General features: G+C 50.1%; 2 protein-coding genes, 1 long non-coding RNA gene and 2 other non-coding genes across 27 annotated transcripts; 2 read left to right on the forward strand and 3 right to left on the reverse strand.

The window, feature by feature from the left end:
* The first annotated feature begins 1,437 nt into the window (after positions 1 to 1,437).
* Positions 1,438 to 2,622, forward strand: OST4 (oligosaccharyltransferase complex subunit 4, non-catalytic). Its single transcript, XM_008513031.2, has 3 exons — positions 1,438 to 1,446; positions 1,571 to 1,708; positions 2,369 to 2,622. The coding sequence occupies exon 2, from the start codon at positions 1,572 to 1,574 to the stop codon at positions 1,683 to 1,685; it is 114 nt and encodes a 37-aa protein (XP_008511253.1). The 5' UTR covers positions 1,438 to 1,446; position 1,571; the 3' UTR covers positions 1,686 to 1,708; positions 2,369 to 2,622.
* AGBL5 (AGBL carboxypeptidase 5) lies at positions 2,468 to 22,268 on the reverse strand. 23 transcript variants are annotated; one of them, XM_070574253.1, is made up of 18 exons: positions 21,849 to 21,989; positions 21,697 to 21,766; positions 20,475 to 20,615; positions 18,862 to 19,122; positions 18,430 to 18,601; positions 17,948 to 18,111; positions 17,209 to 17,386; positions 16,758 to 16,936; positions 15,884 to 16,340; positions 15,200 to 15,369; positions 14,729 to 14,864; positions 13,869 to 14,071; positions 13,026 to 13,240; positions 5,541 to 5,696; positions 4,343 to 4,455; positions 3,995 to 4,041; positions 3,377 to 3,507; positions 2,468 to 3,001 (listed from the first exon to the last, which is right to left on the reverse strand). In XM_070574253.1, exons 4-17 carry the CDS (start codon positions 19,074 to 19,076, stop codon positions 3,459 to 3,461), a joined length of 2,454 nt encoding a protein of 817 aa, XP_070430354.1. In that variant the 5' UTR covers positions 19,077 to 19,122; positions 20,475 to 20,615; positions 21,697 to 21,766; positions 21,849 to 21,989; the 3' UTR covers positions 2,468 to 3,001; positions 3,377 to 3,458. The 23 variants fall into 23 exon arrangements, with proteins under 23 accessions (XP_070430354.1, XP_070430349.1, XP_008511252.2 ...); XM_070574248.1 differs by having other exon boundaries at positions 20,475 to 20,557; positions 21,849 to 21,912; XM_008513030.2 differs by lacking the exon at positions 3,995 to 4,041 and having other exon boundaries at positions 20,475 to 20,557; positions 21,849 to 22,268.
* LOC139075803 (uncharacterized) lies at positions 20,516 to 21,547 on the forward strand. Its single transcript, XR_011526652.1, has 2 exons — positions 20,516 to 20,727; positions 20,857 to 21,547. It is a non-coding gene; the product is annotated as an uncharacterized lncRNA (long non-coding RNA).
* On the reverse strand, positions 20,750 to 20,822 carry TRNAA-AGC (transfer RNA alanine (anticodon AGC)). Its single transcript has one exon. It is a non-coding gene; the product is annotated as a tRNA-Ala (tRNA).
* Positions 21,183 to 21,271, reverse strand: TRNAY-GUA (transfer RNA tyrosine (anticodon GUA)). Its single transcript is given in 2 exon segments — positions 21,183 to 21,218; positions 21,235 to 21,271. It is a non-coding gene; the product is annotated as a tRNA-Tyr (tRNA).
* Positions 22,269 to 23,042: the final 774 nt, after the last annotated feature.

Here is a 23,042-nt window from a genome sequence, read left to right on the forward strand (position 1 = left end):
GGACCAGACTGCTCGCTGAGGGACACAGGAGGGAGACATAAGGGAGTCGGGGGTTTCACTATCTGGAGAGGACATGGGCTTGGGATTCTAAATTTCTGGGAAATACTGGGTGGGGGCTGGGGGGTGAGGTAGGGGAGGGCAGGGGAACTACAGACTGCTAAAGGCAGAGACTGAGCTTGAGTCACTGGGCTGGAGCATGAAGGACAAACTGCTAATGGTCCCAGGCCAGGGAAGCCCACTCTGGGCTAGTGCACCCCTAACTCACAGTGCACACAGGCGGCAAGTTGGTTCCCTGACCCAGCTGTTCCAGCCCCATAGCTGCTCCTGTAGTTTTCTTTGGCTCAGAGAAGCAGAGGCATCCCCTGAGCCCTGGCCCCCCTCTACCACAAAGCAACTGGCTTCCATTACTCCTGACAGCTCCAGAGCAACAACAGCCCAGCCCCCGGCCTCAGCCTGGCTCAGTGCCCTTCCCTTTTATGGTGAAGCTGAGGGAAAGCAAGGAGTAAGTGGGGAGTAGGTTCTGGCTGGGCAGAGGGCTGTGGAGCCCGAGAGTGTCTTTCCCCTCACCAGACTGTTGGACATCTACCCAGTCATCTTTCTTCTTTCTCCTCGGTGACACACTCATCTCCGAAACCACGACCCCTCTTGCTTGTCACAGCCCTTCCCCTCCCTCACATCCGGGGGGTGATTTCCCACTTGGTCGCGGTCCCACGGTTTGGGTTTCGGTTCCGGGAGGGTCCGCCCTATTTCAGACGCCCACCTCCGGGGGTGGGGTGGAGGGAGGGAGCCCGGGTAAGGCAGGCACCAGTCAGATCTCCAGCGGGATCGTTCTACTTGGCGGAAGTGGGGCAGAAAGCCTGGCGCCGAGGAGAGGAGCACCCGGCCGCCCCAGCACTGTCCCCATTCTGCACTGCCTCTCACCCCCCTCCCCGCCCATCAGGCCAGGGAGGGGACCCTGAAGGCAGGGCCCAGAGGAAGCACCTGGCTGGGCTGGCCGGGAAGCGAGGGGTGGGCAGCAGCGCTGGGGGCCGGAGCAGGAAGAGGGGTCGAAGTCTAGGGGTCAGGACGAGCCTCCCGCCCAACCCTGCCGCCGCACCCCCACCCTAGCCCACTCCTTGGTTCCCCGGGGCGGCCACAGCGCTGCTAACCGCGTACCCAGCCGCGCCAGCTGCACCCAGCTGCGCCTTGCCCGACCCGAGGCGCTCTTCCGCGACCCGCCCGCCCCCCACGGCTGGCCGTCCCTCCGCAGCCCCGCCCGAAACCCCGCCCCTTGAGAGTGCACCGCTGGGAGCAGGCGAGACGGCGGGGCTAGAGAGCCCGTTCCGGCCGAGCCGGACGGCCGGAAGTGCCTGGTTTGGGATTGAGCAGGCCCTACAAGCTTCCGGTCCAGGTCTCCTACCTCTAGCTCCTGCACAGTCCGCGGCGGAGCTGAGCCACGCTCATCAGGTGAGAGCCACGCAGGCGCGGTCCACGGCCCACCCGGCGGTGGCTGGACCAGCGGGGCGAGAACAGGTCTCGGTTTGGGCGAGGAGGGCGCCGCCCGAGACTCAGTCCTTCCTCTTCTCCGCAGGATGATCACAGACGTGCAGCTCGCCATCTTCGCCAACATGCTGGGCGTGTCGCTCTTCCTGCTTGTCGTTCTCTATCACTACGTGGCCGTCAACAATCCCAAGAAGCAGGAATGAAAGTGGCGCTTTCTCCGCCCCAGGTAACGGCCCGGGGCTGTAGCGCCCAGCCCCCGGAGAGTGGAGTGGCGAGGCCGCGCCAGGGCCTGCAGGGTTCGAAACTTCAAATCAGAAAGTGTCGGACCAAGCATGATACAGTCCAGAACTGGGCCCCTTTATCCGCACAGAGTAGGGAGTGCCTCGCTCCCTCCCCTTTAAACTGCTCCCTGATAGAATGGGGGTGGGTTTCCTAATCGCCCTCAGTCCCCGTCTTCATGTGGTCCCCAGATGCCCAAGTCGGGGGTGTGTGTACAAGGAGGCACTGACACCGGTAGGAATAAAGTATTGAGAATGCCATTCAAATATGAGGATTTGGCCTTTTCACTTTAAGTAGTCTTCATTTTCCCGAAGCTGTTTAGGCTTTTATTTAGGTAGAATTTTTTTATGATGGGTTGTAAAGATATAGACTTCTATTTCTACGTTCTGGAGCAAGGGGCACTGATTTAGGGGTTGGCTACCGTAAGCCCAAGTCACCCAAGTCATAGAGAAGGGGGGGCGCGGTTTGAAGGGCTTGGAAACCAACGTTAAGGGTGGGTCAAAAATGAAAGGGGGAGCAGGCTGGATGGGAGTTGACTCCTGAAGGATTTCCCTGGAGGAAAGCTGCAGCATTTTCCTTACCTCAGGTCTTTCCCGCTCTTTTCTAGGGTTCCAGGACATAGTCTGAGGCAAGATGGAGGGTGTGAGGGGCCTTCACACTTCACTTCATCCTTTCTACCCATCACAACATACAAAGCAACTACACCTGGATTTTTCCAAACAACTTTTATTTCCTCAAAGTCTTCCTTAACCCTATGGAACAAGAAGCTGCCACTGAGTAGGGCCCAGCACAGGGGCTGCTTTCTTTTCTACTCCCTCCCCCCAAGTATAAAAATATAGATTTTTTTTTGTGGTCCCAAAATCTTGTGCTCTGGAGGGAGGGAAGGGGTGGCAGGTCCCTGCTTTGTCTTTTCTTAAGGTGATGCTCTGCGATGCCTCAGAACAGTGTGGCTGGCATTACAAGGAGTTATGGTTGTCACATGGAATCAGCAGCTGAAGGAGGGGACTAGCACATTTCTCACTGTGTTCCCCCTCTTGGGGCTATATCCCGGGCATGAAGGTCAAGGCATCAGACCCGGGGAGAAACAGTGAGTGGGGGAGACTTAGGGACAAAACAAACCTCAGGTTGGCTCAAGGGCCCCCCGCTGTAACAAATCCACGACTGGGAGTCAGAGAGACTACAGGAAATAGGAGAAAAGGCAGGGGCAGAGTGGGACCGTGGGGGCCCGGCCTGAGGCAGCCTGGAACAGAGAAGAGAGAGGAGTCGGGGTTGTGAAAACTCTGCCCCTCTTCTGGTCTGTTAGCCAGTGGCTGGGAGATGAGAAAGGTGAGATGGGTGAGGATAGGAAGGTTGAGTACTGCACAGTGGTCTGAGGCTGGAACCAGCCAGCTCCCAGACCTTAGGCCCTGACTAAAAGTTGTTTTCTTGTCCATTGGAGTGAAGACTGAGGTCATGATGGGGAAAAAATATCAGGGACTAGATTCTTAATGAAAGCACATTTAGTCTTTTTGGGTCAAAGGAAGTACGGAAAGAAGAAAATGATCCTGAATAGCAGAAATGGGAACGAGGGGATAGAAGGGAGAGGTGGGGTGAGGGACTGGACCCCGGTGCTCACCCTGGTGCAGAGTGGGGTCCCGGCTCCGGCTCACTGCTCTCCCTGGTCCGGGGGATAGGGGATGTGGGGCCTGAAGAGCCTTTCATCCCTCTGCAAGTCGGCGGTGAGCCCCGGCCCAACCGAGGCCTAGCCTGTGTGGACAGGGGGTGGGCTAAGAGGCTGGATTCTTCCATTAACCTTTTTGCTTCTAGAGTTTCCATGCATAAGAGTGTAGGATTGTTGTCAACACAGGTACTGAGACCTTGAATTCCTGGGCAGTGTCCCCAGCTGAGAGGGTAAGGCAGAATAATGGCTAGAGAACTCTTGGATTCAGTTTATAACTGTATACTCCAAGTCTTACTTAACTAGAGGAGGCAAAAGGATCCAGCATTTAATCTCCATGGCTGTACCATAGCCAAGATCTGGGTGAGGAGAGAAGCACTGTGTGGAAAGATGCTGGAGGATTGGGAGATCTCCCTCAGAGCCTTCTGTGCCTCAGCCCCTGTCAGAGCAGTTTAAGCTTCACCTGTCCAGTCAGCTTCTGCCTATACCCAACTTCAGCCAACCTAGCATGGGGATCTGGACTGAATCGGAGTTGGTGGCACAGCTGTTCCTAGGAGCAGCAACCAGAGGTGTTACCTGGGGAATCCGGGACCCCTCCTGGCGGGAACTCTCCTCGGGCAGGTCTGGGCAGAAAGAGAGGAGAAGCTAAGGGCAGGGACAGGCAAAGCCAAAGCTAGCAGGCTGAGGTTGGGGTATGTCTGGCAGGGACACTGGGGTTGGAAGCAAGCAAGAGACCTGGCTGAAGGGGATAGGGGACACTGGACAGACAGGCATTCAGGCACCAGAGCAGCTCTGATATAGTTGGGGGGAGAGATTGCAAAGCAGTGCATGGCATTTTTCCTCCCACTACCCAGATGAACACTGCCTTGTTCGGCTGTGCCTGAGTTGTTATGCCGGGGACTGGGGAAGACCCAAAAATGTTACCTGCAATTGGGTCCTGATACAGGGGATCCGAGGTCCAGTCCCTAGCAGACCTTTCCCAATCACCATGACAGCCTCAGGCTTGTCCCCTGAGGACAAGAGTGAGCAACTGCTCCCTAGGGAACAAAGGAAACTGATATCAGGGTAGGGGCCATGGAGAAGAGGTAGCTTCCTTCAGATCAGCGTTTCTCAGTACTGGCAATACTGACATTTTGGGCTGGATAATTCTTTGTTGTGGGGGGCTGTCTTGTGCACTGTAGGATGTTTAGCAGCATCCCTGGCCTCTGCCCACTAGATGATGTTTCTTCCCCTGTCCCTTCCCCATTGTAACAACCAAAAATATCTCCAGGCATTGCCAAATGTCCCCTGGTGGGCAAAATCGCCCCTGGTTGAGAAGCATGGTATGCTCTGGTCTGGTCCAGGGGGTGAAGCAGCGTCCTGGAGCTTGAATCAGAACCCATTCGAGCTGAACTACTCTGAATTTATAGACCTTAGAGCCTATCCCAGTCAAATGTGTAAGCATTTAAGGATCAAGTCAGCAGTACCCAAGACTGGTGGACTGAGGGCTACCCACTGAAGAGAGTTAACAGGTTGGGAGTAGCAGGCTCTGAGGGAGGCAGATGTTGGACTGGAGAGACATCACTCTCATTGGGCCTTTACACGCTGGGTCTATAACTTAAAAGGAGAGCAGATGGCCTAGGTTTTATGTGGAATGATATGGTCATACAACATTTGCAGTGATGACAGGTGAAAGGCCTATGCTTTTCATTCTTCAATTTTGTCTAATGTTGCCCAGCTTCTACAGTCAGGGAGCGTGAATAAGTAGCAGATAGTAAAAGTCCTCAGGTTTCTCAACTGTAAAAATGAGGATTAAAGGAGATAATGTGCTTAGAGCAGCACCTGCCACGTAGTAAAGGCTCAATAAGTGGTAACTATTATTTTATTAAACAAAGGTGTTCATTAAATTCCAGTTTCCTGTACAAGGGCATGGGTGTAGGGGTTTAGGACAATCCAGGAGGATAACTGATGCCCCTGGTCTGGAGTGGCCTGTATTACATCAAGTCAAGAAGGAATTCCAGGTCAGGTGGCAACAGAGCTGGAGGGATTTCTTCAAGCCTAGGTGGGAGCCTGGTCTATGCCCTGGGTGGTAGGGAAGGAAGGAAGTTGGCCAGCCCAGATTTCAGTGGTAGTGGGTACAGACCTGATATGCTGAGTGAACTGGGCAGTAGGCAGGAGCCCATGTTGCGTGAGGCGGCTGGGCTAGAACTAGCAGGAGTTGGGGATGGGGCCAGGCTGCTTGAAGTAGAGCGATGGGTCAGTGGCTGCTGCCGCCGTCTCCTGTCCTGGCTTCGGGGTTCTAAGTGGAAGGGACACAAGCAGATAAAAGGGCAAATAAGTGAGGCACTGTCACTCCACTGCCCTGCTGGCTCTCCTTGGTTAGGAGATGCTTGTTTTCAAGCTTGTCATCACATCAGCATCCCTCTTCTGAAGTAAATCTAAGATGGGTAGAAAGACCTCTACTATTTATTCCAGTTATCCACTTCTCAGCCAGCCCTCACCCTGCTTCACTTCTCTGTACCTAACCAACCTACTCACCCACCAGTTCATTCTTCTGGCAAAGAAGTTAGGGAGCTTGGCTTCTAAAATAGCTTTGCTAAGTTCTTCTCTTACCTCTAACTGCTCCTCTTCCACTCTCCTCCTGCCCCTTAAATGTCGAGTCCCCACCACTCTGTCCTTGGTCCTCTCCTGCTTTCCATACTCTAAACTCCAAAATCTGCCTCCAGCCCTTTCCTCCTGAACTGCAGTTCTGATTGTCCGCTGCACCTTACCTGGCAGTCTCTCATGACCCAAACAAAGCTCATTTCTTCCTACCCTTCCTTTTGTTCTCTCTTGTCTTAGTGAAAGATCTGCTAGAAATCTTGTTTCATCTTTTGACTCCTCCCTCATTTGAATTTGTGTTTAATCAAATCTGGACAATTCCACCTCTGCCTTCATTTGAATTCCTTCTTTGTTCTCCCTTGCCGTTGCCGGTGTCTGGATACAGGGCTTTATCTCTCATTTAGGCTTTTGGACCCCCATTGGCCTCCCTCTTCCCTTTTAAAAGCCATCCTTCACACAGGTGCCACAAATTTTTATTCTAAAACATAGACCTGATCATAAGTCATTTCGGCTCAGACAAGGGGGAGATACTGAAGGTCTTTTAAAGGAACAAGTCTAAACCTTTTAACATGGTCTTCAAAGCCTTGCTCACTGTGGTTTCAGCCTACACATCGTTAGTAGGATGCCAAGTGGACCCTTCACACACTCTGCTGTAGGCCCCTGTGGCTTCTAGCTGTGTGGTTCCTCTGCAGTGTCTCTTCTTCTAGTGAAACCTTGGACATCTTACATGTCCCATCTCAGACGTTACCTCTGGGAAGCCTCTTTGATCATTATAGGTAGAATTAACTGTTCTCTGTTCTTTATTGTCCTTTGTTCACTTGGCTAGTAATTGTTTATGATTTATGTCTCCTTAATTAAATAAGTTAGTACATGTAAAGTACTTGTAATAGCGCCTGGCACATAGTAAGTACTCCATAAATGTTAGCTAATATTTAAACTGGGACTTAAGTCTCTTGAGGGTAGGCACCTTGTCTTCTCCAGTATGATAAATCCCAGTGCCTATAAAATACTGCCTAGAAAACCAGAGATCTTAATAAACATTTTGTTTACTTGAATAGCAGACATCCACTATAGACCATGAGCTGGCTCATTAATCTCTGTCTAAGCGCATATGGTTATACCCTATGGAGCAGCTCTCTCTGGCCCATTCCTTGTGGCTAGTGTCAATGCTGCAAGTTTTGAAAGCTGGGTCCCACAGGTTAAAGGGGACAAGACAAGGTAGGGATACTTTCAGGTTTGGCAGGTCCTTCCTCATGACAGAGGGACAGCACGTGCCAAATAGTCTCAAACTGAATGAGCTATTAACCTTCATGGAGCTGAATTCGATGAAGGTTCCAGGATGTCACTTGACTCCTAACAAAGCAACGTGTTACATGTGCAAAGCCTCCAGCTTAGGAAGTAGGTGACGATAACTTCATCTTGTCTAGCTACACTGAGCAGTAGCCAGCAGTAACAAGGCTACTTCTTGAAGGTCCCAAACCAATATAAAAAAATTATACTTACATGAATATGGCTAGAAGAAAGGGAGAGATCTCAGGATGGAAGCTACTCTAGCTTTGAGGAGTTTGCTGAGATGCTGTGTACTAATTAGAGTCTAAGACCACAGCCAAGAGTCAAAAGCAACCAGACCTCAGGGGGCTAGTAAGAGTTGGCACAGTGATGCCAACAAGATAACAAGTCAGAGACTTTTCATGGCCACAACCAAATAACCTGGAACATTACCCACCACCAATGACTTAGAGTTACTGTAGAGCCCAGACCTGGGTAATTCTTTGGTTAAATCAGGGATGTCAGGATGATGTCCAAGTGACAGTGCACAGTAGGCAGAAATAATGAACTCGATAGAGGGGGAAATTCAGTTTCTAGATGATCTGAGAAACATCTATACACAGAAGCATGCTGAAACCATGTTAAGGGATGAATCCTCACCCTACCCCGGGAAAGGATAATAGAGAGCAAGCAAGAAAGCAACTGAAAACCTTTGGGACATTTGTAGGTTCTAGTGAGAAACTGACACTCAAGAAGATAGGAAGCAAAATAGGCAAATGATGTAAAAACCATCAATGTGAAATTTAGGGATCATGGGAAAGATACTAAGGATACAACTCAGGAATCTTGCCCCTAAAGAGAGTTTCAGGTTAGGAGACAAAGTCTGGTTTAGGAGAGAGGCCTGATGGAGAAAGTATAAGGCATTTAAAGATAGCATTTCAGGTATCACTTAAAAGACTGTCTTAAGATCTGGCCAGGCTTGCCTGTAAATATGGTGATGTGAGCACACAGCTCAGTTTCTCACTAGAGACTAAGTCAACTAAAGTTGACTTTAGGCTGCTGGTAGAATCTAGGCCTACTTAGTCCCAATTGAGACAAAAGTAAAAGGGATTATTATTTCTTGGTTCTGAGCTATAGAAACTGGCTTAAGGCTGAGTGCAAGAGTGATATGTGATCAGCTCTGCTTCCAGAGGTTGCAAGATGATGTTTGATGGTAATCTGAGAGCTAGAGCCAGACTGACCTCACCATTGTGAGTTAGAATGAATATTCTAAAGCCTCACAATTTAGAGGACCAGTTATGTGACTTGTGCCTAGATCCTGTGATATCCTCTGGAAGCATTTTTGGAACCGTCCCTACATGTAGCACCCAGATCGTGCTGAATCCCTAGAATGATCACAGACCAGATTTATGCCCTCTGTGGGGTGGAAAGGTGAGACAAGCGTTCATTCAGCTCCCAACTTCTTGCCTTTTATTCATTCAACACTTATTTGCTGATCATTTAATAAGTGCCAGATACCATGCTAGGTGCTAAGGGAATAAATAGATGTGTTAGGAGATGTTTCTTGCCATCAAATAAGTGTTAATCTGCTATTTAACATGAAACTTTTGTGTGCAGTGGAAAAATTAAACATGGTGATGGTGCTGGATGCACTCTTCCTATGTCCTTAGACTCACTACTCAAAGGAACTTCCCACTCACCATTGGACTTAAGCTGCTCTACCAAAAGCTGCCTGTCAGCTCAGCCAAGGCATCGCAGAGGCCAGGAAAAAGTTCTAGTAACCTCAGGTTTAAGTGCCAGAGCTGGGAGGGATGAGTGGTTGTGGTAGGACGACAGCTGAAGCCTCCCATCTTTACACTTAAGTCCCTTGTCCTTTACACCACTACCTTGCTGGATAGGCTGGAGGGCCAGGGGCTATGTTTCAGTTACTGAGTGAAACCTGCTTGAATCTAGGGCCAGGACCAAGATGAAGCGAGTAAGGCCCCAAGGGTGCACAATTTAAGGAGGCCCTCGCCTGACCCTGAGAGCAAGTGCCTTCTTAAATTGTGTGTCCTGGGTGCCTCACTGGCCTCTTCCTAGTCCTTGCCCTACTTTCATCAATACAGGACTGACAGAAGAATAAGCTGGTTTACTTACCCGCCCTCTCCCCAGCAGGCCCTCCTTTGAGCTCTGTTTGCATCTGCTTTTGCACAGTATCTCAGAGACTTGACTCCCTCACTCCATCATTGTATTAGCTATCCCCCAGTGATCTCTCCTTCCTCCTCCACAGCTGCTGATAGTGCTGTCTGCGCTTCTGAGCCCAGTGGACAGGAACCTGACCATGGGTCTGGGAAGGCAGTGCTCAGGGCCTGTTTTGCAGAGGTAAAGATCCTGGCACTACGGTCAGGGAGTAGGCTTACTCAGAGGCTCTTCCAGCCTCCTGCCCTGGGAACATTCCTATTCACCCCAAGTTGGCTACTTTTTGGCTTTCTAAAATGTCATCCCCCAGTGTCAGAGGATAACCTATCAGACTAGTTCCCTGAACCTCTCTGCCTTAAGCTTCTGGCTGGGCTATCTAGATCTTTTCTGAAATTTCCTGGATAGCCTAAGCTCATGTTTTGTTGTAGCCAAGAAAAGATAGTCATTAATTAAATGTTTTTTACATTTTTATACATTAGTGGAAGTTTTCTTATAGGTAAGTTTACAAGTCAAAACGAAAATCCTCTGTCAAATCACAATCCCAGTTATAGGTTTGGAAAGTATGGTTGCTTTATAGTTAGGTCTCAGAGATATGGGGGTTGTGTTCTTCCTATCTTGGAAGATGAAGTATGCCCAGATATGGCAAGGGCCAAGGAGCCAGATGTGTGGAACCAGGAAATGTCACAAAGTTATAGCACAGGACAGATGACTCTAAACAAAAAACAAGGTTTTCCAAGGGTTGGTTGAAGATGCCAGATCCAAATACCACAGTCTGCATGACAGGTCCCTGTCCCAGGCCAAGGCCAGTCTCCCATCTTGGAGTCACATCAGGGACTTTTAAGAGATGAACCATCAAAAACTATAGCACGAGCAAAGGCCCAGGAGAACATAGGAGTCAAGATTCCCGGAATCTGGCCTTTCAACTTACAGTATTCCTGTTTGGCATTATTAGTGACCCTCTTCTTGACCCCTTGACTTTAGAGACATAGCTTCTAGTTCTTACAAATATTTATGCAAGTCCCTGGGGTGTCTCTGTACTCAAACCAGTTCTTTTCCTGCTTCTAAGCTCATTCAGTTGGGGGAACATAGCATCTCACTTGGTTGTACCTGCACCTGTACATGGATGACTCCTAGATCCAAGCCTGATGTCACCTCTTCTACAGTTTGGCCCTTTTTCTGCCTGCAGGAGAACTCCATATACATAGCCCATGGTATCCAAGCATGTCTAAAAAGTGGCATCACTTTTTCTTTGAACAATGTCTTAATGTTTACCATGACTTTTTCCTTTAGCTTGTAGCCTTGAAGCTCTCTTAGTTCATCTCTCTTCCACCATCACTGAATCCTGCCACTTCCATTTCTCATATGTTTATTCATCTGTCCTTTTCAGACCCTGGTACAGGCACTAGTCATCTCATGCATAAACTACTGCAAGAATCCCGCCTCCCCTTCCCTGCCTGATACATGCAGTTCACAGACAGCTCTCTTAAATAAGTCTTTTGTTCCCATCATTCTCAGGAGCACACAGTTGGGGCCATTTGTCTTGTTAACTCAGAGTCTTTGTTTTTAAGACATTTCGACTTCTTCCTCCCCCCTCTCTCCACCTGACCTCCGTATGAAGGGCTTGGCCTGTTGAGCCAGCTAGTATACTTGCTTTTTTGTCCTCTCTACGCAGCAGCTCTGGTCCTGGCTATTATTCCCATTTTGGGAATGTTTTTGTCAAACCACATACCACCACTCATTCTTCAAAACCATTTCTCAAGGGAATATTCTTTGGTTAATTACTCTGGTGTTTATCTATGACAGTGGCTCCCCAAGTCCCCTGTACATTTATAATGTGCGTGCTTTTATGTTGTGTTTACTGTCCTGTGTCCCCTATTAAGTTTCAAGTCAGTCAACAAGGAATTACTTTGTACTGACTATGCCTATTTTCTATTAGTTATTTGGGGAAGTAACAAAGAAACAGAATATATGTCATCCACTCAAGGAGCTTAATACAGCACTCAGCATTGGGAGTGAGGGTAGGGAGGATGTTAATAAAATATTGATTCAAAACTGCCTAGAATCTTCCAGTGAGGACCTAGAAAAGGCTCTTTACTATTTTCCTTTTGTAGTCAGGGAAGGAGAATTTACGATGCTGATATTCCCTCCCAGGAGCTATGAGTTAAGAGGAAAAGAAATTAGAAGAAAAACTTTATTTAGATTTAAGATGGGGAACTCAAATATACTGGAGCATGAAAAGACATAAGTTTGAGTAATTCTGCCACTTAATAGCTTTGCAGTCTTGGAAAAGTCACCCTTAAACAGCCTCAGTTTCCTCATCAGAAAAATGGAAATACTGTCCATTCCACAGGGTCCTTGTGAGGATTAAATGAAATATGTGATACTGTTTTGTTTACTGTTTAATGCTATTTAAATATAAGGAATTATTACTTTAATACTCTCCCTTCAAACACAGTGTGCAAAAGTGTCCTTTCCTGATGAAGACAGAATCTCAAAGAATGGGGCTTAGAATATAAGCAGAGGTAACTACGTTGCGTATCAGGGATAGAACATCTTACTGGTCAGAGCTGGTAAGGACCATTGCTCTCTCTGTGGCTTCTCTAACTAGTACAGTCAGATTTCCACAGCTACTGACCCAGTGCATATTTCTGGTCTGCACCAAAAGCTTGTTGCAAGCTGAGTAGCAGGGAGGTGCTAACAAGGATTAGTGTAGTGTGAAAACCAGCAAAGCTCTCAGTTCCAGCTTACAAGCCTCCATACTCTGGCAAAATTTCTGTAGCCCAGAAGCCACATACAATATTGATTTGTGGTTTAGTGTATTTCCAGAAGTGGCAGTGTAACAATCTCTCCCCACGACAATCCAGGTCACTCCCAAGGAATGGCTCCGTACTCCCTTCTGCGGCTTTTTTCCTAAAGGCCCATCTGTTTCTGATATACATTTTGACCCACAATCTCTTGTCCTATCAGGCAGGGTCTCATCAGGCCACACCTAGGGATAGTGATGCCCAGTTGAACAATTGTGGCCACTGATGAAGATGCCAGACTGCTGCTTTCTAAGCCTAGAACAGAAAGCTGTCTGTAGCTGTTCCATTTTCCTTCGGAAGAGCTGGAATCCTTCTGATATCACTTTCTGAATAGGCTCTGAAGCCAGGAACAATTTCAGCCCCTAGAGACCTTGGAGAGGATCTCCATCCTACAGTGCTGCCGTTTGGATTGTGAGGATATTTCCTTATGCTGCTCCTGACAAGACAGACTGACCCTGTCCTTGATGCGGAGGCACCAGGTGTCAGTGTGGCTCTGCTTTGGCTAGTGTTTCGTCCTTGGAAACCCCCCTGCCTCCCAGAATGTGCTGATGCCCAGAGACCCAGGACTCCCGCCTATGTCACACATAGTACCGCTCTGGAGCTCATGCCGCAGGGAACACCAAGGTCGCAGGAAAGGCTGCAGATTCTGCTATAAACTAACTTTATTGAGTCACCCCTTGGTCCCAAGGCCAAGTGTGTATCTTCAAGCTCTCACTTCCCCCAGCAATGCCCCAAACAACTGAACACCTGTTGCAGGGGCTCCCAGACTAGCTTACCTCTGACAGGGCCCAGCACCCGGTGGCTGACCTTTTGGGTGCTAGAGCCCAGGCCTGGCAGCCCTGCAGGCCGACTGCCATGAAAAGGAAAGCTGGGGGAGTTCTTCATCTGTGGAGAATTTTGTTGGCTGCTGCTGCTACCACCAGCACTTGTGCCAGTGCTAAAACTTCGTGCACGGCTCAAGGTATTTTCAGAGCAGGAGACAGGCAATCCACTGCAAAGAAGCAGATGCCAGTTAACCCTGGGTCAGGGATGTTGTGTCCCAAGTACTTCCCCATGGTCTGATGCTCAGTACAGCTTCACATCTGGGGTGCAAAGGCACAGGGACTCATTCTAAGGAAGACGGGAGGAATCCATGGCCATGGATGATGAGGTGTCTAACCTGGGGCATACCAGCTGACCTCACAATGCTGAGGAGCCCTTGTTCATGCATACATGCTCCTGCAGAAAATAGGCTAAGAGCCATAAGGGCTGTCCATGGGCAGCTTTAACTGCCAGGGAATTCCCCCCTTACTGCCCTGATACTGGCCCCTGGGCCCCTCAGTCAGTCACTCACAAACACTGGAAGCTGAGACCTGCCCCCCACCCCCAATTATACTTGATTTTGTGTAGGGCTCTGGAGCCAGGAGTCCCCAAGCCTGATTTTCAGGTAGCTAGAAAGTATGTAGCTCCAGGTAAAACGGAAGAAGATCCCATTCTCAGAAAATTTTAATTTACCCTGAAAATATTCACCATGTGATTCTTCTGGAAATAGGGAAAGAACACAGATCCCTTGGAACTCTTCACTCCAGAGCCCTGTTCCACCTTCATACCCTTTCTCCCTTCCACTCTGCTGGGCTTACTTGTTACTTTTGGGTGGAGTTCGAGAGCCTCTCTTCTTGTTGACACCCACGTTCACAGTGCTGCTCAGGCCTCGGCTGCTGCGCACATGTTTTAGCATCCAGGCCCGGAGGTTCGTGAGGCTGTTGTGCTCTGACAGCACAATTCGAGGCCACGGATTGCATTCTGCCATGTCCAGAGCTGCAATGGCCATAGCTCGTCCCACCTGTGGGGGAGCCCAGGTGGCTCAGTGTCTTGGTCTTCCAACCCAGGCTGCTGTGTTGGGGTGGGGTGCACAGCACAGTGGAAGGAAAGGAGAGGCCAGGCTTCAAATTTGTTCAATGGGTACCCTAATTTTTGTGCCCAGGCTATTTATCGCAAGTGAATTTAGAGTTGTTCCCCAAACCAGTGCCCATTTTGAGGCCTTCATCCATTATGCACGGGTGGATGACCTTGGCTGGCACCAGGAAGGAGTTCTCCCAGCACGAGGAGGCGTTTGAATCTCTTCTATAACCCACAGCTTGCTCTACTCTGGCGTGCCCTAGGACACTGAGGATCATCAAGGCCACCGTACACGGGGTGCGTTTAGTCCAGGAGTGAACAAACCCAACAGAAGTAGGAAGACAAGCTCAGAGGCAAACACTCTGACTCTGATGTGGTAGGGGATTCTCTGTGGTGGGGGGTTAGAAATAGTGCCTATTCATTCTCTCAACACCATTACAGTCAGCGGCCTGTGCCTGTGAACTGAGGAAAATAACCACAGTGGTAAGCTGGCGGCAGTGCTGAGCCTCTCTTCAGAGGACCTTAGAGTCAAGCAGCAGGAGTGAAGCCCTTTCCAGACTTTGAGGTTCCCCTTTTCCCCACTAATCCCATGTATTCATACCTGCTCAAACATTTCCACAGTGTATCTGGAGGGGAAAGCCGGCGGGGGAGGGGGGCTGGCGCGCCCGTTGTCATGGCAGGCGGCAGGGATGCTGTTTACTGAGCGTCCAGTGTTGTAGTTGCATTCAAGTGTGTAGCTAAGACACAGAGACCTTTATTAGTGTCCTGCCTGGACAGAATCAGGACAGAACCATGGGAGACAGCCTAGGTGGTCTGAGAAGGTAATCACTTGGTAAAAAGGGGACGCAAACAGAAAGTGCTAATCCCCAGCAACTAGCAAGTGACCTCAGCACTTTACCATATACCCAAGAAGGTCCAAAAGGTAGAGTCCCAGACTAAAGACAGTAATGCTATTTGTGAGTCTGCCTTTTGAGAAGACCCAGGCGGTCCTCTGCCCCTCAAACATCCTAGACTGGGTATTGTTTTCTTTAGGGAAGCTATTTCATCTGCTGTATCCCAGTTTCTACCCAACCTGTGGATTATCCCTGAGGCTTTGTAGATTGCAACCCGGCCGCTTCCCTCCTTAGACTGGCCATCTCTGCGGTCTCGGGCATACATATTCTTCTCTGAGAAATTGCAGCCCTGGAAATCGAAGTGGGCTGAGTTCAAGGAGATGAGCTTTGGATACAGCATATTTTCCACCTGTTTGGGGGAGGAAAAAGGCAACTCAGAATGAGAGACAGAGAGAAAGAAGGGACCAGGGCAAGGAAGAAATGGCAAGCATGGGGCCACGTGACAATACATGGCAGATACCTTCATAATCATCAGCAGCAATCAATGCTTAGAGAATTCTCACTGAATGTTTGATATTATTTCTAGGTGTTGGAAAGGTACAAGTTTCCCTTTGTTTAAAACTCTTAGCTGCTTCTCTCCAATAATGCAAAATTTTCCTTCTCCCCTGGTTTCCCAAACTCTAGAAAACACTATGATGCTGACAGCTTGACTGTCTTTCAAAGGTCATGATGTAGACTGAGACATATATAAGGGGCCCCAGTGCCATCCCTTCTTGGCCCTTCAAGCCTCCTTCAGAAGTAGTTTGCCTCTGGCAGCCACAGGCCTTCCTGCCTGAAGGCCACCTCCTCTCTGTTCATGGCCTCACCTTTATCTCCTAACTTGCAACACTTCCCACACTCTTGTGACATTCCGCAATTCCTACCTGGGTGCTCTCATCACTAAAGCTGTTTCCATACATGAAGCAGCCCCTTTTGGAAGCATGTCCGTGCAGATCTACATAGTAAGCAACACCACTCTCTTTGGGGGGGATGGTGTCGGGGGCTGGCTGCTCAACCTCAGGGGACTGTTGTGGCATAATCCACACCCTGTTGGGCTTCTGCTCTGCTGGCTCAGTCTGTGTCCACGCCTTAGGGTTATCCTTGTCAGATGTGTGCCCAAGGTGAGCTTCATTTTGTAGGTTGTTGGCTTTTTCAAAGTCAGAAAGGGGAGCATCAGCAGGGAGACGAGGACTGTAGTGGTGCTCAGAGGGACTCTGGGACTTTAGACCGGAATGCACATGGTGGTAGAGAAGTACAGCTTTAGCTCCATAGATGGCCGGGTGCAGGACTGCATCAGGCTTCAGGTACTGACGGTTCAGATTCACTCCACGTGAGTCTGTGCTGTAGGGAAACAAGGACGGAAGCAGGGTCTAGAGGGCTCGGCCAGTGAAGGAGACACCAGAGTAGATGAAAAGGAGACTGACTTATAAAATGAGAAGCTGAAGCTGCATTAGGAAAGAAGAATTGAGGATAGGCCCTCTCCTTGACTATCTCTCACCCCTACCAAAGAAACCTAAGGACAGCTCCCTCTACCCAGATGGCCCTGCAGTTACTCAAGCTCTGCTCCTTCCAGGGAGTGCCACTAGATGGGTTCACATTCCTTCTTGGGTCACTGGACCATTAGATGGGCTTGCCCTTGTTAGGGTGCAAGAGCGCTGGGAACCCAGGAGAAGTCAGATGACAGGCTGACGGTATTTCAGTGAGATACAGGGCATGACAGGGACAAGGACAATCCAGACAGGCAGGGAGGCTTCTTACCGGTAGTGGCCCCGGACCACACCATCAGGGTTCAACATGGGGATCAGCTTAAAGACAAAGAGACGACGTAGGGTTTGGGCCCGGGGGTCATCAGGTCGAAGGATGAAGTCCAGAAAGCCATTGAAGACAAAGCTAGATGGAGTCTCCCCAGGGTGTACCCTACTGCTTAAGAAGAATATCTGGGTGGAGAGGAGAGCAGTCATTAGGTTGGTTACTCCATAGGTCACTCTAACAGCAGATGCAGGGGCGGTGGGGGGCGAAGTTTGAGGTGGGAATAGCCACTGGATTTCCAGCTAGCTGAGTTTGCGAGTGGAGTAGGAGCTGTCACACTTGCCTCAGAATGCAGGCTGAGGCCATGTCCAAGATGCCTAGAGACAGCATGGCTTTAAGCTATCAACACTGCCTGGAGCTAGGGAAAGGCCAAGGTACTACTTTATGCTATTCCACTCACCCTCTTGCCTGTGAAACAGAATGGTCGGGGGGTGCCGGTATCAGGAAATAGCTGCTCTAGACGGGGCTCTCGATCTTCCCGAAGCCCATGGCAGGAACTGATTGTTAGCAGATCTACACGAAGTCCATCCAGAGAATAGCAAAGGATCTCCCGGTGGTAATAGATGGTATCCCGGGGGCTGTAGGGATAAAAATTATTAAGCCAGGAGAAGTCTCTAAAGTCCTAGCAAGAGTTGGGCCTGCCCAAGATTTGTAGGATCTTGTTCTCCACCCTAACCTTTGGGGCCTTACCGTCCCTCACAGTCTTAAATGAGGCTGAGGATTTGGGTGGGTCTGCATTGCCTGAAGGCAGAGTATAGGACAAGATGAACTTATTGTTTTTTCCCCAGTTTATGGCTCCCTAGGATAGACAACTTTGCATAGACAGAGAAAGTTGCCCTCCTTTGGGACAGAAAAAAAAGGTGTGCTGAGCTATGGCAGTGCTGGCTAAATTCTGGAGAACTGATGGGAGCTGGGATACTGAGGCTTGAACTGAGCAGGTGGATGAGTGGAGTGGAGGTGGTGGTATGCTGAGATCAAGGTCACAGAGAAATATATTTGTCAAAGGTACCCAATGTCCCACGTTACAGAGAAAAGAACTGATGAAGTTTTGGTTCAGGGTTCTTAGAGCAAATTCCAGAAGCAGCAGAGCTGCTGTTTAGTCCAAGACTGTGTGGCAGGAGTAAGAATAGTGTTGGCACCTGCTATGGGTAGGGTGGTTCTCCAGAAAGCGCTGGTCTAGCTGGTTTAGCAAATCCTGGCAGTCATGGTAGGAGAAGGGGTAGCAGAAGGCGAAGAAGGTGGTGGCCCCACGGCCCTCCACGAAACGGTGAACAAAGGACAACACAAACTGCGTCTCTGTGATCTGAGGAGCAGAGAAGGAAGAGGGAGGGCGACATGCCATCGGTGTCAGAGCTAAGAGCCTACTGGGCTCACAAGGAACTGACCTCACATCCTCATCACTTTTCCAACTTTCCTCCGTCTGAGACTTTCCATACGACAACCAGCTCTTTCTCAGTTTCTCGAGGCAGGGGCTTATCATGGACTCCAGCTAGTGCTGGAGGGAAAGCTGGTGGTACCAATGCTACCTGCCTAGTACTCTGTATCAAGGGTAACTCCTCTTTCCTGTCCTTCCTCTATTTTTAGCACCCAAGTCTTTCTTTCCTCCTCAAGGAGAACTTACCTCAAAGGTGGGCCGGTCTCGAACACGTTCCCAGCGTGGCCGGGTAGGCAGTGTGCGCACAAAGGGGGCCATGCCCTGGGAATACAGCTTGCTTTGCTTGTTCATGTTCATAATGTTGATCTTGATGAGTTTCCCTGGAGTTCCTCCCCGGACACTGAAGTAGAACCATGACCTGAGGGCCAGAGTAGGAGAGACAGTTCATTACACATGGGAGGGTTGGAGAGGGGATACGTGGGAGAGCTGGAGAAAGACAAAACTGGGAAAAGGCTATTTAGTAAGGAGGGAGGGAAGGAGAGAGGGAGGGCGGGGTAGGGAGAGGAAGGGTAGTGTGCTGGTATGAACTGTAAATCAAAGGGCTAAGTGACGAATGGACTTGGGGACGGGACATCCCCTCTCTTTTCCTTCTTCCACCCTCCATTACTTTCCTCTTACCTGTTCCCATTCTCAAATTCTGTTTCAGCACAGTCTGGTCGGGTCCACACGTTGAACTCATAGTCAGGGGAAGAGGCAATGCTGCTGGTGGGAGCTGATGCCCCACCTGCTACTCCTTCCCCATCATTAGACACAGATTCCACCTTCTCCACGTGGGCTAGATTCCCTGAATCAAAGCGAGAACTGAACAGCAATCCCCCACAGCGCAGCTCCATGGTGGGGCTGGGAAAGCATCCTCCTGCCCCACTCTGGCCCTGAGAGCTGGGGAGAAGTGGGAGGTGGGGTAGGGAGGAGAGGGAAGAAAAATGAGAACAAGTTTTTTTGGGTATCTTTGGATAAATGAGAGCTACTTTTAGGGAGTGCCGGAAGAAGCAAGAGGCTCTCTCTCCCTTAGAAAAGGCCTTCCAGCAAAGGCCAAGAGAAAGCAGTATTGTGTTCCCACAGTAAGGGTTATAAGTGCCCTAAAAGGACCCCATTTTACTACAGCTTGGCTATTCCAAAACGAAATATTCAGCGGCTTAACTATGTTGAAATACTAGACTCTAAGTTTTTTTGCAGCCCAAAGATTAGAGAATATAGTGAGGTCAGATTGCCCAAACCTAGCCAAGATACACCCACCACCACACATGGCCATCTTGAAAGACGGGCCATTCAGGAATTTTGGTTCCTAGATTGGCTCCCCACTCACTCTCCAGCAGGGCAGAGCCAAGAGAACCAAGTTTCTAAGTTTAAATGGGCAGCTTCCTTTCTCCACTCCTCTGTCCTCACAAGTACTGACCAGGCATTCTTCTTTTGCTCCTCTAAACCCTGGAAGAGCTGGTTCTTCCTTTTTTTGTCATACCCTATGCCTATTATGGAAGAAAACTAGAAAAGTGTGGCCTTTGCCAAGCCAAAGGGAATTGGGCAGAAGCCATCTGCTCACCTAGAGACTGTAGCTCTATTCCAGTTAGGGCACGGGTCTGTTTCCACCCCCCCCCCCCCCCGCCCGTAAGCACTGGAGCCCCTGAAAAAGCTACCCTGGTAGCTGTGGGAATGGGTGTTCTAAGCACCCCTAAAACAAGTGGCTGGTAGAGACCCACTTGGGGGCAGGAGCGTGGCTTCTCGACCTTCGACTCTGAAGGACCCTCACACTGACCTGGGCAGAGTGGGGTTTGGAGGCATGGGGTGGGTCGGGACAGACTCACACTCGCGGGAGGGTGGGAAGGCAGGGAGTAGGGGTCAGAGGCGAGGCCACAGGAGTGGAGGTGGGGCCGGGGTGGGCCGGCCCGCCAGCCGGCCGCGCGGCGCTGTGGGATTCCAGAGGGGCTCCGGGTGAAAGGGGCTGAGAAGGGGGCGGGGCCGGCGGGGCCCGCACCCCACGCAGAGCCCCTCACCTCTCTCCGGGCCGGTGGTCCCGCTCCCTCTCCCGCTAGCGAGGCGCCACCTCGGGCCCCGGCACCCGGTCCTCCACCCAGGACCCAAACAAAACCCGACCGCCGCGGTGCCGGGACCCCGCTCTGCCAGGAAACAACAAGTCTCTCGCCTATTGGCCGCGGGTACAGCTGGCTACCCGCCCAGTAAAGCTCGCTGCCATTGGTCAGCACGCGGGGGTTCCCTCGCACGTTAGCGGGTACCTGAGCCAGGGCCGTTCACGGGCTCGGCTGGTAGGAACGGCGGGTGGGGTCCTTCCGTGTCTTCTCGGAAGACGGTTAACGGCCTGCCCGCCGGGAGGAGAAAAAGACAAAGTGACCAAGAAGTAAACTGGAAAAATTCACCTGCAAAATAAAAGGACAATGTGTGAAGCTAATCATTGCCTACCATGTTCCTCTATGTATTAGAGGACACCCACCCGGTTCGGCTGATTTCCCGCTGTTGAGAGATCGTGTGGTGCGTGGGGCAAAAAGCTCAGTGGAGGATGCGGGCATCGATCCCGCTACCTCTCGCATGCTAAGCGAGCGCTCTACCATTTGAGCTAATCCCCCAGCTGCTACTGATTTTCTTCCCTTTGCCTTACAGGTTGTTCTGGGTGGCCCGCTGACCAGCGGACCAACGGCAATTCAGGACATTCATTTAGCGCTCGAGTACAGTGTGACCATGGACAAGATTTTTAAAAGCAGGCATACAATAAGTACACGTAAGCAATGGTAATAAATCCCTATTTAAAAACACATTTTAACATATCTTTCTATCTAACCCGCAAGAGAGCTGTACCGTACGCTACTTCTCGCATCTGTGTTTAACCGAACATCAACAGTGCTCATGTAAATTCGCAGTCCGCCTCCGAGCAAACCTTTCTCCCCAAGGGGTACTTAAGTAAGTGGAGGGTAAAAAGTTGCACGAAGTCCTTCGAGCCGGAATCGAACCAGCGACCTAAGGATTGCCACGGCTTGTCCACTACAGTCCTCCGCTCTACCAACTGAGCTATCGAAGGCCTCGCTGATCTCGCGTCCTACCGACTCCCCTCTAATGCTTACTGAGGCCGCACTCCTCCAGGACTTGAGGGAGCCTGGGGAAACCTGGCTCCCATTTTCTAAAGGAGTACGCCCCCGCCGAGCCCCTCCTGGCCGCACAGAACAGAGGAAGCGGACGACAGAAGTGCGAGCAAAGGACGCTGCCACAGGACCGGCTTCCCAACCTTGGACGAAGGAAACAGGGGCAATACGTTTCCCTGCTTTTAAACAACAATAAAATCCTCCCCATCCCCTCACTCTCTGGTGGCTTCTATAGGATTTCGGATGCTTAGAGACCCGACCCACAACCCTGAGCTTCTGGGCGGCATTTACCCGGAGCGGCGGGTACGCACACGTGCTCTGCAATTGCAAGGCGCAAGCCCCGCTTGCAAAGCAGACGGCTTACTTTTGCTATTTCTGCTCCACATTTCCCTTCGGTTTCTCCGGGGCGCCAATGAAATCCTACTGCTCTCCCGCTGTGAAGGACATTCATTCAGTCAATTAACCAACGTTTTGTCAGGATCTATTCATCCTGACTAGAGTAAGAAAGATACAAACCACATTGCTGCTCAGAGCCGGCAGGGAGGTGCAAGATCCAGCGGCGCCGAAAACCCGCGATTCGGGACTGGCCGGCGGGGCCTGAATAGGGCCACGCCCTTCCACCCGGCCCTGCTCTGTTCGCCTCACACCTTCACCTTCTTTCCAGAGGCCTGGGATGCCAGCCCACAATCCTTTGCCCACTAGAAGCTCCCAGGGTTTTAAAACAAAGAAACAAACCTAAAACCCAACTCGTCTGTGAAACCTTGCTTCGTAGCCTGGCAGGATGGGCATACAGGAGACCTGGCCTCCATTCCCAGCTCTGCGGCCAGCTGCCTGTGCTACCTGGAATCACAAGCGCCCTGGGCAAATCCAGGTCAGGTGGTAGTTTCGAGAGCCCCTTGCAGTTCCGACATTTTATCGGGACTCCCAGGCTGAGCTGTAAATCCGAGGTCTCTGATGCCGTTAAGCACAACACGGCTTTGCGTCCATCCACAAAGCAGGTTCACATCTTGGTTTAACTTCATTCTGCTGCTAAAATGCTACTATTGTGTCCAAGAGAGTCACTTTGGGATAGTTTTCTTTGGCACAGTATTTAGCGCGCTCTCTCTTGAGCGGAGGGAGGCTGGGAAGCAGAACACATTTAATTGCGTTGCTTTTTTTTTTGAGGCGAAATTCACATAACATACAATTAACCATTTTAAAGTATGCACCATTCAGTGGCATTTAGTGCACTCATAATGTTGTGCAAATTATCACCTCTCTAGTTTCAGAACCTTTTTTTTTAATCACCCTAGACGAGCATCTCCTACCCTTTAAGTAATGACTCCCTGGAAACCACTAATTTGCTCTCTGTCTCCATGGATTTGCCTATTCTGGAGATTTCATATAAAAGAAACCATAAAATATGTGAGCTTCTGGGTCTGATTTCTTTCTCTTATCATGTTTTTGAGACTCCAAGTTGTAGCATGTATTGGTGTTTTGTCCCTTTTTGGCTGAATAATATTCCATTGCATGGAATACTCCTGTTTATCCATTCATCTGTGGATGGATACTTGGGCTATTGCCACCTTTTGGCTTTTATGAATAATGGTGCTGTAAACATTCGTGTACAAGTTTCTGTGTGGATGTTTTCATTTCTCTTGGGTCTATACATAAGAATGGAATTGCAGCGGTTTATGGTAACTATATGTTTAACTCTTTGAGGAACCACCA

The sequence above is a fragment of the Equus przewalskii genome, chromosome 14 (assembly GCF_037783145.1).
Source record: "Equus przewalskii isolate Varuska chromosome 14, EquPr2, whole genome shotgun sequence".
In the NCBI taxonomy this organism is placed as follows: Eukaryota; Metazoa; Chordata; class Mammalia; order Perissodactyla; family Equidae; genus Equus; species Equus przewalskii.

Bases quoted from the DNA above. Each gene is read 5' to 3' on its own strand.
- OST4 (XM_008513031.2), top strand. From the start codon at position 1,572: ATGATCACAGACGTGCAGCTCGCCATCTTCGCCAACATGCTGGGCGTG.
- AGBL5 (XM_008513030.2), bottom strand. The intron at 5,697-13,025 runs GTAAGCTAGTCT...CCTTCCACTTAG, and splicing joins GGTGCTGGGCCCTGTCAGAG to AACCCCGAAGCCAGGACAGG. The intron at 3,508-4,342 runs GTAACATTTTTG...CTGTCCACACAG, and splicing joins GTATCAGGACCCAATTGCAG to GCTAGGCCTCGGTTGGGCCG.